This window comes from Taudactylus pleione, unplaced genomic scaffold (assembly GCF_031769625.1).
Source record: "Taudactylus pleione unplaced genomic scaffold, aTauple2 ptg000333l, whole genome shotgun sequence".
In the NCBI taxonomy this organism is placed as follows: Eukaryota; Metazoa; Chordata; class Amphibia; order Anura; family Myobatrachidae; genus Taudactylus; species Taudactylus pleione.
The window spans coordinates 7,574,514-7,589,622 of NW_028284734.1; the positions used below are offsets into that span (position 1 = coordinate 7,574,514).

Sequence of the window (15,109 nt, forward strand, 5' to 3'; positions counted from 1 at the left end):
TGTCATCTCACTTCTTTCTTTTCTTGTCTCCCAGTATTTTCTTTTATTATCTCTTTGCTTTTCTTATAACTGTAACTTATACTTGTCTTCTCTTGTCTCATTCCCTGTGTTTTCTGGTTATTTCCCTCCCACCCCCAGTTGCGCTGTTCTGCCTTCTCCCTCCTCGGTTCCTCTTACAATGCCCCGCTGTCCGATTCCACATGCTCCCCGCTCGGTTTCTGCTGGGTTGCTGCTATTTCCTAGTTGGAGAAAGGACCTTTGTGACGTATCCACCACGTGACTGCTGCAGGAGGCTGGACCGCTCCTGCGTTACCATCCACTACGGCACAGAGGGGGAATAAATATTTGTGGCGAGCGCAGCGAGCCACCGTGCTCGAAGCGCGGCGAGCGCAGCGAGCCCGCGAGGGGACACTTTTGGTCCCTCGTTAGCATCCCCGCCCCTCCCCCTTTCAGGCCGGGTCACGTGGGTGTGACGTCACAGGTCCATCTGCGCTGTATAGTCTAGTCCTACTCCTAACCGCTTCCTGCTGTGGCAGTGGGGCCTGCTGAGACCCGAGCAGCTGGCAGTCACGTGGCCCGCGGCACGGGCCACCGCTAGTGATGGCTGCGCCAGGGACTGAGGCTGCTTCAGCAGCCCCGGCTCCCGGCAGTGTGATGCAGCGGCAACGGGTCCCGTCGCAACGCATATTTATGAGGACCGCGGCACACGTGGCTGCAGCGAGCGCATCCTGAAGTGCGCTTTAATATGACGGCATACTTGGTAGTTCTCCTGACACGCAGAGAGCTCTCATGCTGCGTAGGAGATCGCAAGGGCTAATTTATGCACGCCCATGTAACAGCATTTAAGCGGTCAGACGCGCTCGCGTCTTATTGATCACCCCTCATTACCTTCCCCAAATACTGACAACCTGTCACTCACTTTGCGAATGGATCCTCTGTGTGCCGCAGAGATAGGACTCCTACAGCAAAGAATTGCAACATTTACAAATACTGCAGCTAAAATTCATGCAATTTACTCTTGATTTGATGTGCCAGAAATAATATTACTAGCAGCAATTATATGTTGTTGTTTTTTGCCAACTGACTGATAGTCATTAACACACCTACTGTATGGATCACTGTATGAAAATTGCTTAGTCTGTTGGATTACGTAATTATCAAGCTTATAAAACATTATTGGTGATCAGATTTACTATCTCAGAATATGGGCCTGATTCAGCCATGTACACATATGCAACTATGTACGCAGATGGAGCGATTGTTAGCCATTGCTCATGCATATATGCTGCACTGCACTTGCGCTGCCATTGCACTGCGATTACATACGCACAGAGGAATCCATCACAAAATGAGTGACAGACTGGGTGTGGTGACGGGGGAGTGGTAGCAAAAACACAGGCGTGCCTGTCTGTTTGAACGCCTTGGGCGTGCATAATTTCGCCACTGCGATTGCATACGCAGCTTTAGAGCCCACTGCGTGCGCAGAGATTTGTAGTGCCTGCGCAGGTCACACCTGGTATAAATACTGCGTGAGTGGTCGATGTGCGTCAATGGTACCGATATTTACACAGAAGAGCGACAGTGGACGGATGTGAGAAAGCAGCAGTGGGCTTCTTTATGCCGGCGGTACTTTTGCAAGCATTAGCATTTTTTCGCAGCTGCGTTCTGTGCAAATTCGCAATAGCGTTCCTTATTGATTGAGGTCCTATGGGCCTGATTCAGAGCCGCTCGTAAGCGGCCGCTCGCTTGTTTCGAGCGATGTTTGCACAACTGCGCATGCGTACGGATCGTAAGACGCATGCGCGAACCAGTCAGTGCGGCCGAAAATCGTTTGTTCGCTAAATAGTGAATGCCTGCTATATTGAGTGACAGGAGGAGGCGTATGTGGGTGGTAACAGGGGAAGGTGCTTGAAAACGGGCAGTGGAGATCCGAACGCAGGCGCGCTTAAAGGTCAAAACGGGCGTTTTATGGGTGTGCATAATTAATACAGCAGCGTCATTGACCACGTCACTGGGTTATTTTATAGTCAGAACTGCTCGCAAGATTGCGGTAGGAAAAACTGACCACAAGAATAGCGAGCAGATCATATGCTGGTCGATGTACTCGATTAATCTAATAAACAGCAGACATGACGTAGGATGCGAGCGGCCAGGGGGCGTAGTTTCCCAAAAAACGACCGCAAGTTTTGTTCGCTCGTTCAGACATAGAGGCGTGAACAGACCGCAAAGAGCGAACGGTTCATTTGAATAGCCACCCTTTTTTTCTGAACGAGCGAGCGCAAATAGCGTCCGGCTCTGAATCAGGCCCTATGTGCACAGCATACTGCATATTACAACTGTCAGACAGTATAAGTACTGATGCAGCATACTGCATATTACAGCTGTCAGACAGTATAACTAGTGATGCAGCATACTGAATATTACAGCTGTCAGACAGTATAAGTACTCATGCAGCATACTGCATATTACAGCTGTCAGACAGTATAATTACTCATGCAGCATACTGCATATTACAGCTGTCAGACAGCATAAGTACTGATGCAGCATACTGCACATTACAGCTGCCAGACAGCATAAGTACTGATGCAGCATACTGTATATTACAGCTGTCAGACAGCATAAGTACTGATGCAGCATACTGCATATTACAGCTGTCACACAGTATAAGTACTCATGCAGCATACTGTATATTACAGCTGTCAGACAGAATAAGTACTCATGCAGCATACTGTATATTTCAGCTGTCAGACAGTATAAGTACTCATGCAGCATACTGCATATTACAGCTGCCAGACAGCATAAGTACTGATGCAGCATACTGTATATTACAGCTGTCAGACAGCATAAGTACTCATGCAGCAAACTGTATATTACAGCTGTCAGACAGTATAAGTACTGATGCAGCATACTGCATATTACAGCTGTCAGACAGTATAAGTACTCATGCAGCATACTGTATATTACAGCTGTCAGACAGTATAAGTACTCATGCAGCATACTGCATATTACAGCTGTCAGACAGTATAACTACTGATGCAGCATACTGTACATTACAGCTGTCAGACAGTATAAGTACTGATGCAGCATACTGCATATTACAGCTGTCAGACAGTATAACTACTGATGCAGCATACTGTATATTACAGCTGTCAGACAGTATAAGTACTCATGCAGCATACTGTATATTACAGCTGTCAGACAGTATAAGTACTCATGCAGCACACTGCATATTACAGCTGTCAGACAGTATAATTACTCATGCAGCATACTGCATATTACAGCTGTCAGACAGCATAAGTACTGATGCAGCATACTGTATATTACAGCTGCCAGACAGCATAAGTACTGATGCAGCATACTGTATATTAGAGCTGTCAGACAGTATAAGTACTGATGCAGCATACTGCATATTACAGCTGTCACACAGTATAAGTACTCATGCAGCATACTGTATATTACAGCTGTCAGACAGTATAAGTACTCATGCAGCATACTGTATATTACAGCTGTCAGACAGTATAAGTACTCAAGCAGCATACTTTACATTACAGCTGTCAGACAGTATAAGTACTGTCGAAACTGGATTATTGGCTGAGACAAGATCAGTTTAAAATTGAATTGCAGCGACGCCATTTTGCGAAATGACCGCCTAAGCGCCATTTTAGATAAACTCACACTTTAGTACATGTGGCGATAATAGTATTAGCATCATGCGAATGCATCTGTGACCATCGCCATAAGTTACAGCGATTCACCAAAAGCCTATTTCATGACTTTACGTATTATAAAGGATATATTTCAGAAATGGCTTTACAGTATGTCAAAATTGGATTGCATTAGATGAATAGAGCAAATGGCCACGTGACAACTAGCTTGTGTAGATAAGCTTCCTGGACAGTGTCTGCTCTCACTACAGGTGGCCTGGCTCGAATACACACCTTACATTAGCAAGCTTCCTGCAATGAAATGACTTCAAAGACTAGAGTGTTATCTTAAGTCTGTCTCTTGTAGCTGGGCTATTTGCATTCACACAAGAGACTGGGAGAATAAAGAGTTTTTTCTTTTGAAGCCTGGGACAGGTGGGGGCTGCTGACAGAGAGGGCATGTGGAACTATCAGGCTCAGCATGTCACACTGCTAGATGTTCACTTAGCAAGATTTAAGTGCATCATTCCTCATACACACATTAATACGCACAATTGCGCTGTTAACTAGTCGCATATTTTAATGAATGCATAGGACTTATATCAAACCCCGCATACTCACACATTACATATTCACACATAAGGTTTAATAAGCTTTAAAGTATAAGATTTAAGTTGGTTCAGTTAGTATAAATGCTGTGAAATAAAGATATTTGATAACTAAGGTTTTATACATGCTAAGAAAGCCATGTTTGGTTTCGTACTGATGCGTACTCTTTCAACAGAATTCCGGTACTATCGGTGTGGAGATCGCATCATGCATTCTCAACTTATGTACCGCAGAGACTACAAGCAACAAAATGTATATTTTATGAACAACTGTTAGGATGACTGTTAGGGGGCGGGTGGGCAGAGACCCCCAGTTGTTGGAGGCTGGGTTGAGTCTATTTGAACCAGCCTGTTAAACCCTCTGTAACAGATGGTTCCCCCATGGGAACCAATGACATAAGCAAGAAACTTCTCTATTGTCCTGTCTATTCTGGGGGGGTATAAACATGTGTGCTCAAACACTGGGTCTTTAGTCTTCTTGCTGAATGCTGATTGATGGAGGTTTTCTTTCTGAATGCCGGGATCTGGTCCAGAGCGCATGCATATGTATACTGTACTTGGGGTCTGTATAATTCCTTTGCGTCTAATTGTGTATGGATCAATAGCGTGTAACTGACTGTACTTTCTACTTGAATAATACTTTGTGCTTCGGAACCACACGTTCCAAGTCTGGAGTCTTTTATTTACTGTATGACTGCGTACGCAAATTGGCGTCATCCTTAGAGGTTTATAGGTAGGATTTTAGAAGGTACAGGCAGGGGTATATAGAGGTTCATGCTCAGCTCCCCCACCTTATGTGGATGGAGGTGCAAGTACAGTTACCAAAAATACCCATAAAAATGTAACAAGCAATTTGTACCCTCTCTTAAGCAACCATAAGGAAAATGTTTATGATGTGGATGATGAGCCTATTGTAATGTCTGCCATTTCCCATGCTGTGCAAATGATAGATGCTGCATCACCACAATCACGGTGGTGCCGCCATCTCCATCGGTAACAGCAAGGGAAGTGTTAACACCCTCTGCACCCGTAGAGGAAGTTGTTCATACCATACATAGCAGCAGCAGATTAAACCCCCAGCCAGGTAGCCAGGTCAAAGGTAGCAGCGCTGCCGGTCTGCATCCCATTCGGACGATAACTGTTCCGAATGGACGATAACTGTTCCGAATGGAAATGCAGATGCGAACGGTGTAGTGCCCACGAGGGAAGTGGTAATGCATTGTCCTTGGACAAGAGCAGAACTAAATTCCATCATAAATGATTTCCCCGATCCCAAAAAGGAACAAGCCAAATGTCAAAGATTTTTGAGGAATTTGGGTTGTTCTCATGAGCCAACTAATAAAGATTGGCGTGTGGTGTTAAGGGCCTGTCTGCCACGCAATACCGACGTGACAAAATTTATCACGGATTGTGTATTGGATGGCGACGTTCCCTTAACAGATCAAGTAAACCAAGGTAACATTTCCCGCATTGTAACTCAATTGGGTATATATTTTCCAGTAGTAGTTAACTGGAACAAAATTTTCATAATCAAGCAAAAGGAGAGTGAAACTGCAGAAGACTATTGCGACCGGGCTCTGCAGGCTATCACCCAGTACACTGGGATAGAAGATATTAAAGATAGCACTCACCACAGGGGAATGATAGTCACGGTACTCATGGATGGTCTGAAAGACAATTTAAAGACTCGGGTTCAGACCTCACAGCCTGGCTGAAGGGGGCTCACAATAGATAACCTCATAGAGTCTGCCATAGAACATGATAAAAATATCACAAAGAAGAGAGAGACCCAGAGTGAAAAACTAATGGCTGTCAGTATCCAAGCTCTGGAAGGAATGACAATAACATCACAGCCAACCGACACACCTGCACCCACACACCTGCACCTGAACAATTACACGTCCTCACCAATCCCAAACCACAGCAAACACATCCTTACCGCACATATCATACACAACCACAGGTCTCATGCGACCCACAAACTTCATACCTCCCACCATACCCTTATCCTCCATATCCTTACCCATACCCACCACCTTTCCCTCTTGCTCAAATCCCACAACAATCTTTTCATCCAGCCCGCTCAAAAACATGTTTTAACTGCAACCAAGCGGGACACATAAGTACTGCAAAGTAAAGAACACCACACCTGAACACGGGTTTCCCATGGGTTCATAGGTAACCCCAGTATCTTCTCCCAGGCTTTATATGACTGTTTACAATGTTTTCAATCTGCCAATGGATCTGTTCTAATGTAAAATGTGGACGATTTATTGTTGTATTTTAGGTCATGTTTAAATGATATTAAACTGTTGTGCTTTATCTACCACTCATAGGACACAAGGTTGCTAAGGATAAACAGCAGCCATGCCAGGATGAGGTCGACTACTCGGAATACTACCCAACCCAGTGGCCCAGACATTATTTAGAGCAGTAGCTATTAATAACAAGATTTAATTGCAGGAACCTCTATGCAGATACTATATCCCTGGAATTATTAAAAATGATAGGGGGACTTATTTTACAGGTGACGTTTCCAAGAACATGTGTAAGGTGATGGGTAACAACACTAAGATTATCCCAGACTGTCTTTTCCATTATTTGCCCCCCTTTGAGATACTGTTCAAACAGGCAGCCTCATGTGAAAATATGATAATGAGGTTACTGTGCAGGGTCTCACGAAGATGAATGAGAATAACCGAAATTGAAAGTGTTATTAACTAACATGTCTAATGCAAACTGTCATGATGTCAAATCTGGAGAATTTGTTATGATCTAAAATTTTTTAGCTCAGGTTGTTTGACTGATCGGTGGAAAGGTCCGTATCTGACGAAACAACATTCTCAAAGGGTGGCCGAGGAAGATACGTGGGTCCATTCCACTCACTATAGGGAGGTTAACCAACCGGTGGAGATACAAGGCGGAGACAAGGCCGATAACGTGGACCTGTTGATTGCGAGCTTGTGCCGGAAGGATTAAAAAGGTGACGGTGAGATATCTGAGCTAAAGAAATGTGTAGATCAGTGCTTCCAGCAATGGAATGGTCTGCTGTGGTCATCCTAGTCCTTTTTTTTTCCAGAGTTTTTGTCGTGATGATCTGTTTGGGGATATTCAGTGTCTGTGATGGTGGACCGATTGAGGAAATGGGAGCTGATGGCAGTGCTGATGGAGTGGAGTCAGGAGGAGTGCAATGCCAATCAGGGGAGTGTCTGACCAATTTTAGTACTGTAATTGTTACGTTATTTGGGAAGAATACTTCCAGAAGTTATGACCCTCACACATGTTGAAATGCTTGGTATACATAAAAACACACCCTCACCATATCTTCACACGCAATATGAACACAGAGGCAAGAGAAATATGATACCTGGTGATGTGCATAAAGCCGCTCAGTTAATTAGTGAGACAACTGGCTTTCAGGTTTTAGTTGCACTGGATCCCACCAGAATTGCTCGGGGTACATTAAATTTTACATATATTCAGGAACTTGCTAAATTGATAGATAATATCACCAAGATGTACGATGACACATTCAGGTATACAGGGAGAGAATTGCAAGCGTACAAGAACTGGTGCAACACAGGCTAGTGTTGAATTATTTAACTGCTGTTACTGGAGGGTATTGCGTAATGTTAGCCACCCAATTTGGAGTAAAATATTGCACCTATGTCACCAATGATACCAGACCCCAAGGAGGTGATAGACCGGAAGATGGATGAAATTCTGCAGCTAAAGTGGGAATTTCGTAAGAACCATAACGCTTCAGTGGCTGAAGTAGGGGATTAGATAGAAGGATGGGTTTCATGGCTGAACCCAGTGAAATGGTTCTCAGGTCTAGGAGAATGGGTCCAGGAAGTAATCGCCAGCATAGGTAAATTCTTAATCCTTATACTGATTGTCATCATAATAATTGGCTTATGTGTCCGGTGTGTTTCTATTGTGTTGAAGTGTGGAAAATGTAAAAATAGAGTAAAACGAAAGAATGAAATCATGATGGTGGCCAGTAAGGAATACCGAGGTAAATACAGCATACTGCATTACAACCCTGAGCTAGGAAACACCATCATTTAATGTATTATATTTAGTCATGCATAAAAATGTACTATTGAAATGTTATTTTTAAAACACCTCGGATAATGTAAAGTCTAAACTCCCCTTCAAGACTGCTTTTATAAGACAGGTGCATCCCCTTTCACATGATCTTCCAACATCCGCGGTGTGCGTATAATAGTAGTTTTATGTCCCCACTCAGAGACACATTATTGATGGATTAAGAACCACCTTCCTTGTGCCATCCCATAATAACACTAAATAATATGTAACTGTAAGCCTAAATTAAATTCTAATAGCAGATTGTGATAGCATGTTGTTCGCTATCAAAGGGTGGACTGTCGAAACTGGATTATTGGCTGAGACAAGATCAGTTTAAAATTGAATCGCAGCGACGCCATTTTGCGAAATGGCCGCCTAAGCGCCATTTTAGATAATCTCACACTTTAGTACATGTGGCAATAATACTATTAGCATCATGCGAATGCATCTGTGACCATCGCCATAAGTTGCGGCGATTCACCAAAAGCCTATTTCATGACTTACGTATTATAGAGGATATATTTCAGAAATGGCTTTACAGTATGTCAAAATTGGATTGCATTAGATGAATAGAGCAAATGGCCACGTGACAACTAGCTTGTGTAGATAAGCTTCCTGGACAGTGTCCGCTCTCACTACAGGTGGCCTGGCTCGAATACACACCTTACATTAGCAAGCTTCCTGCAATGAAATGACTTCAAAGACTAGAGTGTTATCTTAAGTCTGTCTCTTGTAGCTGGGCTATTTGCATTCACACAAGAGACTGGGAGAATAAAGAGTTTTTTCTTTTGAAGCCTGGGACAGGTGGGGGCTGCTGACAGAGAGGGCATGTGGAACTAACAGGCTCAGCATGTCACACTGCTAGATGTTCACTTAGCGAGATTTAAGTGCATCATTCCTCATACACACATTAATACGCACAATTGCGCTTTTAACTAGTCGCATATTAGCGAATGCATAGGACTTTGTATGAAACCGCTGTTTTATTAGCTTTATGCGCACGCATCTGCCCCAAGTTAACTAGCGTCCTTATATCAAACCCCGCATACTCACACATTACATATTCACACATAAGGTTTAATAAGCTTTAAAGTATAAGATTTAAGTTGGTTCAGTTAGTATAAATACTGTGAAATAAAGATATTTGATAACTAAGGTTTTATACATGCTAAGAAAGCCGTGCTTGGTTTCGTACTGTTGCGTATTCTTTCAACAGAATTCCGGTACTGTCGGTGTGGAGATCGCATCATGCATTCTCAAATTATGTACCGCAGAGACTACAAGCAACAAAATGTATATTTTATGAACAACTGTTAGGATGACTGTTAGGGGGCGGGTGGGCAGAGACCCCCAGTTGTTGGAGGCTGGGTTGAGTCTATTTGAACCAGCCTGTTAAATGCTCTGTAACAGATGGTTCCCCCATGGGAACCAATGACATAAGCAAGAAACTTCTCTATTGTCCTGTCTATTCTGGGGGGGTATAAACATGTGTGCTCAAACACTGGGTCTTTAGTCTTCTTGCTGAATGCTGATTGACGGAGGTTTTCTTTCTGAATGCCGGGATCTGATCCAGAGCGCATGCATATGTATACTGTACTTGGGGTCTGTATAATTCCTTTGCGTCTAATTGTGTATGGATCAATAGCGTGTAACTGACTGTACTTTTTACTTGAATAATACTTTGTGCTTCGGAACCACACATTCCAAGTCTGGAGTCTTTTATTTACTGTATGACTGCGTACGCAAATTGGCATCATCCTTAGAGGTTTATAGATAGGATTTTAGAAGGTACAGGCAGGGGTATATAGAGGTTCAATTTTAATATCGTCAGTACTGATGCAGCATACTGCATATTACAGCTGTCAGACAGTTTAACTACTGATGCAGCATACTGCATATTACAGCTGTCAGACAGTATAACTACTGATGCAGCATACTGCATATTACAGCTGTCAGACAGTATAATTACTCATGCAGCATACTGCATATTACAGCTGTCAGACATTATAAGTACTCATGCAGCATACTGCATATTACAGCTGTCGGACAGTATGAGTACTCATGCAGCATACTGCATATTACAGCTGTCAGACAGTATAAGTACTCATGCAGCATACTGCATATTACAGCTGTCAGACAGTATAATTACTCATGCAGCATACTGCATATTACAGCTGTCAGACAGCATAAGTACTGATGCAGCATACTGTATATTACAGCTGTCAGACAGCATAAGTACTGATGCAGCAAACTGTATATTACAGCTGTCAGACAGCATAAGTACTGATGCAGCATACTGCATATTACAGCTGTCACACAGTATAAGTACTCATGCAGCATACTGTATATTACAGCTGTCAGACAGTATAAGTACTCATGTAGCATACTGTATATTACAGCTGTCAGACAGTATAAGTACTCATGCAGCATACTGCATATTACAGCTGCCAGACAGCATAAGTACTGATGCAGCATACTGTATATTACAGCTGTCAGACAGCATAAGTACTGATGCAGCAAACTGTATATTACAGCTGTCAGACAGTATAAGTACTGATGCAGCATACTGCATATTACAGCTGTCAGACAGTATAAGTACTCATGCAGCATACTGTACATTACAGCTGTCAGACAGTATAACTCATGATGCAGCATACTGTACATTACAGCTGTCAGACAGTATAAGTACTGATGCAGCAAACTGCATATTACAGCTGTCAGACAGTATAAGTACTCATGCAGCATACTGTATATTACAGCTGTCAGACAGTATAATTACTCATGCAGCATACTGTATATTACAGCTGTCAGACAGTATAATTACTCATGCAGCATACTGCATATTACAGCTGTCAGACAGTATAAGTATTCATGCAGCATACTGTATATTACAGCTGTCAGACAGTATAATTACTCATGCAGCATACTGTATATTACAGCTGTCAGACAGTATAATTACTCATGCAGCATACTGCATATTACAGCTGTCAGACAGCATAAGTACTCATGCAGCATACTGCATATTACAGCTGTCAGACAGTATAATTACTCATGCAGCATACTGTAGCACACAGTGCACACACAGTACTGCAGCTGAGAGTCATAATTTTTGCTTACTCCACATGGGCTAATGGTGCGTACACACGGTACAATCAGTCAGCGATAACAATATCGCTGACTGATCGTCCTGCACTTTCGCGGTGTGCTGGATGATTGTTGTCGTTCATCCAGCACACCACCAACGACGCGGATTGCAACCTGCGATCCGCGATGGTGGGTCCCTATGTAACCTGGTCGATAGTGACCAGGTTGGCCTGCATGCACAGATGCTGGTCGATATCGTTATCAACCCTACGCGCCCGCGCATCGCTGGTCGTTGGGCACCAAAAAATTAATGATCTGAAAGATAACGATATGGTCGATATCGTTATCATTCATATCGTGCATTTTTATCGTACCGGTGTATGCAACATAACACACCTATCGATCACTATGAGAATGATTCTATCCCTGTTTTGTAAGATTCAAAATGAGCACTGTTTTGTTAAATTTCTGATATTAGACAGTGATTGTTCCACCTTCGTCCGATTCATCCTGAAAACTACTAAAAACTAGAGATGTTCGGTTTTACTCGACTCGGATATGTTCGGATATCAAAAACGGCATTTTATTGGCTATTGGCTATCACGTGTTTTGGCTAGCCAATAATATAAATCCGAACTAATCCGAACTTGCGATAATTTTGGCGAAAAGAACAGAGTAAATCTGAGTAAAACCGAACCCGCACATCTCTACTAAAAACGCATATCCAAAAATGGATGCAAAGAGAAGGCACTGACTATAATGTAAGCAATCAAATGCAATGGGTCACCTGCTGTACTGGTACTTTGGCCAGTCATAACAGAAATAAATGTTGAGTTAAATGAGGAGGAAAAAAGTCATAATGAAATGAGCCATACAAGTTCTGTGGAGCAAGATCACTTGCACGACAACGACAATAAAAGATTAGATAACCCCCCTCCTTCCTTAGCAGGAGCATCAACAGGATGAAATGCCCTCATGTAAAATCCCTGTTGATGTTGACACAAACTCTTACACCAACAAAATCAGCATTTAGAGCACTGGTGTCCCTGGAGTAGACCAAACGCATTTCTTACTAGTTAATAAAAGTCAACAGTTTTGGCAGCTGAAAGTATCCAATTCCACAGTTCTGCAGCACTAACGCAAGGTTCTGATTCTGAAAATAATGATAACAATGATGTAAAGGGAAGCTAAAACAAAAAGGGGCGATTGAATTTGCTTACAGTTGGATGAACATAAATATATAGATAGTAGGGAGGGGTTGATGATAGCGAATCAGTTAGTGTGCAATTTGCTCCAATCAGCAAGAGGTTGGAGTGGAATAAAACAAATTTGGAATTCAGCACAAGACACACAATATTCTGCAGACATATGATAACAAGGCAATACACACAGGGCTCCATTTACTAACACACCTAAATACCAGCGACATATTTCATTTAGTATCGCAATGATACAAAAATGAATATGCCAGTGGTATTCATCATTACTTACCTTGCCGACAAGGTTCAGCAACGTCCTCCTCGGCAGGGGGTCCTATCGCTTATTGCCTGCAGCGAAGGTGCATGTGCATGACTGTTTAACCCGACAGTAGTGCCTGGAGGGGTTCGCAATTGGGACCGCATCGCCCTCGCCATCTAAAGATGGCAAGAATGATACATTGCCAAACAGCGGTAATCAGCGGTAATCTAAAGTTAAATATTGAAAAGATGACATAACCCCTTTAGTGAGTGTATCGTTATTAAATGGGACTCACAATATTTTGCAGCCATATGATAATAAGGTAAATATTTTGCAAGACACTTTTGAGAATTTCTCTCATCTCTAAACTTTCCTAAACACAATGGTTCACAAGCTGTTGTGGCCACTCCATGGTTACATTGTGTACTAAAGTTACACAATGATAGACATCTCAGAAATCTTTTGTACATCCATACATCTGAAACTTAAGGGGCATATGTATCAAAGCTTGTTGTGAGATAAAATTGTGATATATATATATATATATATATATATATATATCACCGACCAATCAGCTTCTAACTTACATTTTGCATGCTGTGTTTAAGCTTAAAATGATAGTTTGGAGCTGATTGGTTGGTGATATATATCTCACAATTTTATTTCACATCAAACTTTGATACATATGCCCGTAAATGTGCAATGTTTATTTAAGGTGCTATAAATAACTTACTTCTGTACTGACGGCTTCATCTGAAGGGTTAATTAACACAACTGTTTCTAAGACATCACTCCTATGGTGAAGAATTTTTTGACCTGCAAGAAACAAAAATAAATAGGAACATGAATAAAAATACACATGTAATAACATTGGTAAGCATAGTCAGACAAACAAACCTATGATTTCTGTATTTTGTGAAAATAAATGCAGACTGAAAGCCTTACTAGGATCATGCATATATATTCATATGGTGTTAGATGGGAAGTAATACTTTTTACACAAACCCTGGTGAAAATCCACCAATACTTACTTCATACTTGCCCACATCCCCAGAACAACTGGGCGGTTCCCAAAAATCGTATGGCGCTGTCGGCCGCCTGGAACAGTAGGCAAGTCTCACGGAGCTGGCCAACACCTGCAAACACCCCCCACCCAAAAAAATACCACATTGACACCTGGACCCAGAAACATGGCACACTGATACCAGGGGGTAAATTTACTAAAGTGAGAGTTTTTAGAAGTGTAGATGTTTCCCATAGCAACCAGACTCAAACTATTATCTTCTAGAAGGTGCTAGTTAAATGTTAAGTAGAATCTGATTGGTTGTTATGGTCAACATCTCCATTTCTAAAAACTCTCACTTTAGTAAATATACCCACAGAAAAATCACACTGATAATTGCCGTCTCTGGCCTAATAACCTAAAGAACAGAGCCAAATCTGTACAGTTGGGGTGACTGCTCAAATTGCAAGTCAGAGTTTAGTTACAGTAAATAATAATTGTCTGCCCTAGATGGTAGGTAATATTTAAAAATATTGAATATAATGTACTATACATATTTCCACTTAATTCTACAAATACACACATTGTTCTAACTGTACTTTTATAGACATTACAGATGTTTTAATTTTCTCCGTGACTAAGTGGGAGATAAAATTATGTGATAGAATAAAATCCATTCAGTCACACCCAAGTGATTGTTCAGTGTGAGACTTTTTCCACTCTATTGTAATAAAGACCTAGAACAAGAGAAGCATGAACTGAACTGTTATTAGAAATTGGATGACTAAGTGCTATGTCAGCATCCACTCTGTATGATGGGGGGGGGGAAGCGGTAGATGGGCCAAATGACTTCAAGCAAAGAGTTTGCAGGTGACAATTGAAAAAAAAAATCTAAATCTATTGGTTTTCGTATTTACTAATTGACTTTATGTGTAACAAAGCCGGTGTATCACTGCAGTAAATACATTTCAGAACTAGCTAAATCTATTCTCCACACAATCTGTCTGAGCCTTTGCTGGAAGTTACAATCTTTAAAAGGCGGAAGTTCTCCATTGTGCATTACTCTGCTGTAGACTGGGTTAGTAATTTAGCAGAAATAGTATGTACTGACTGGCAGATTCACACACAGAAGTCACTGATGTCTCTGTAAGGTGGAGATTTATCAAAGCTTGGAAAGAGATAAAGTGGAGAGAAATAAAGTACTAACCAATCAGCTCCTA

At 42.0% G+C, this 15,109-nt stretch overlaps 1 protein-coding gene across 1 annotated transcript in view; it reads right to left on the reverse strand.

Moving 5' to 3' along the window:
* The window catches only part of MAP1B (microtubule associated protein 1B), a 98,385-nt gene that overhangs the window by 24,905 nt on the left and 58,371 nt on the right, over positions 1-15,109 (reverse strand). The window contains exon 3 of the mRNA XM_088443764.1: positions 13,620-13,702. Within this exon, the coding sequence (XP_088299890.1) occupies positions 13,620-13,702 (83 nt within the window). The remainder of the gene's footprint in view (positions 1-13,619; positions 13,703-15,109) is intronic.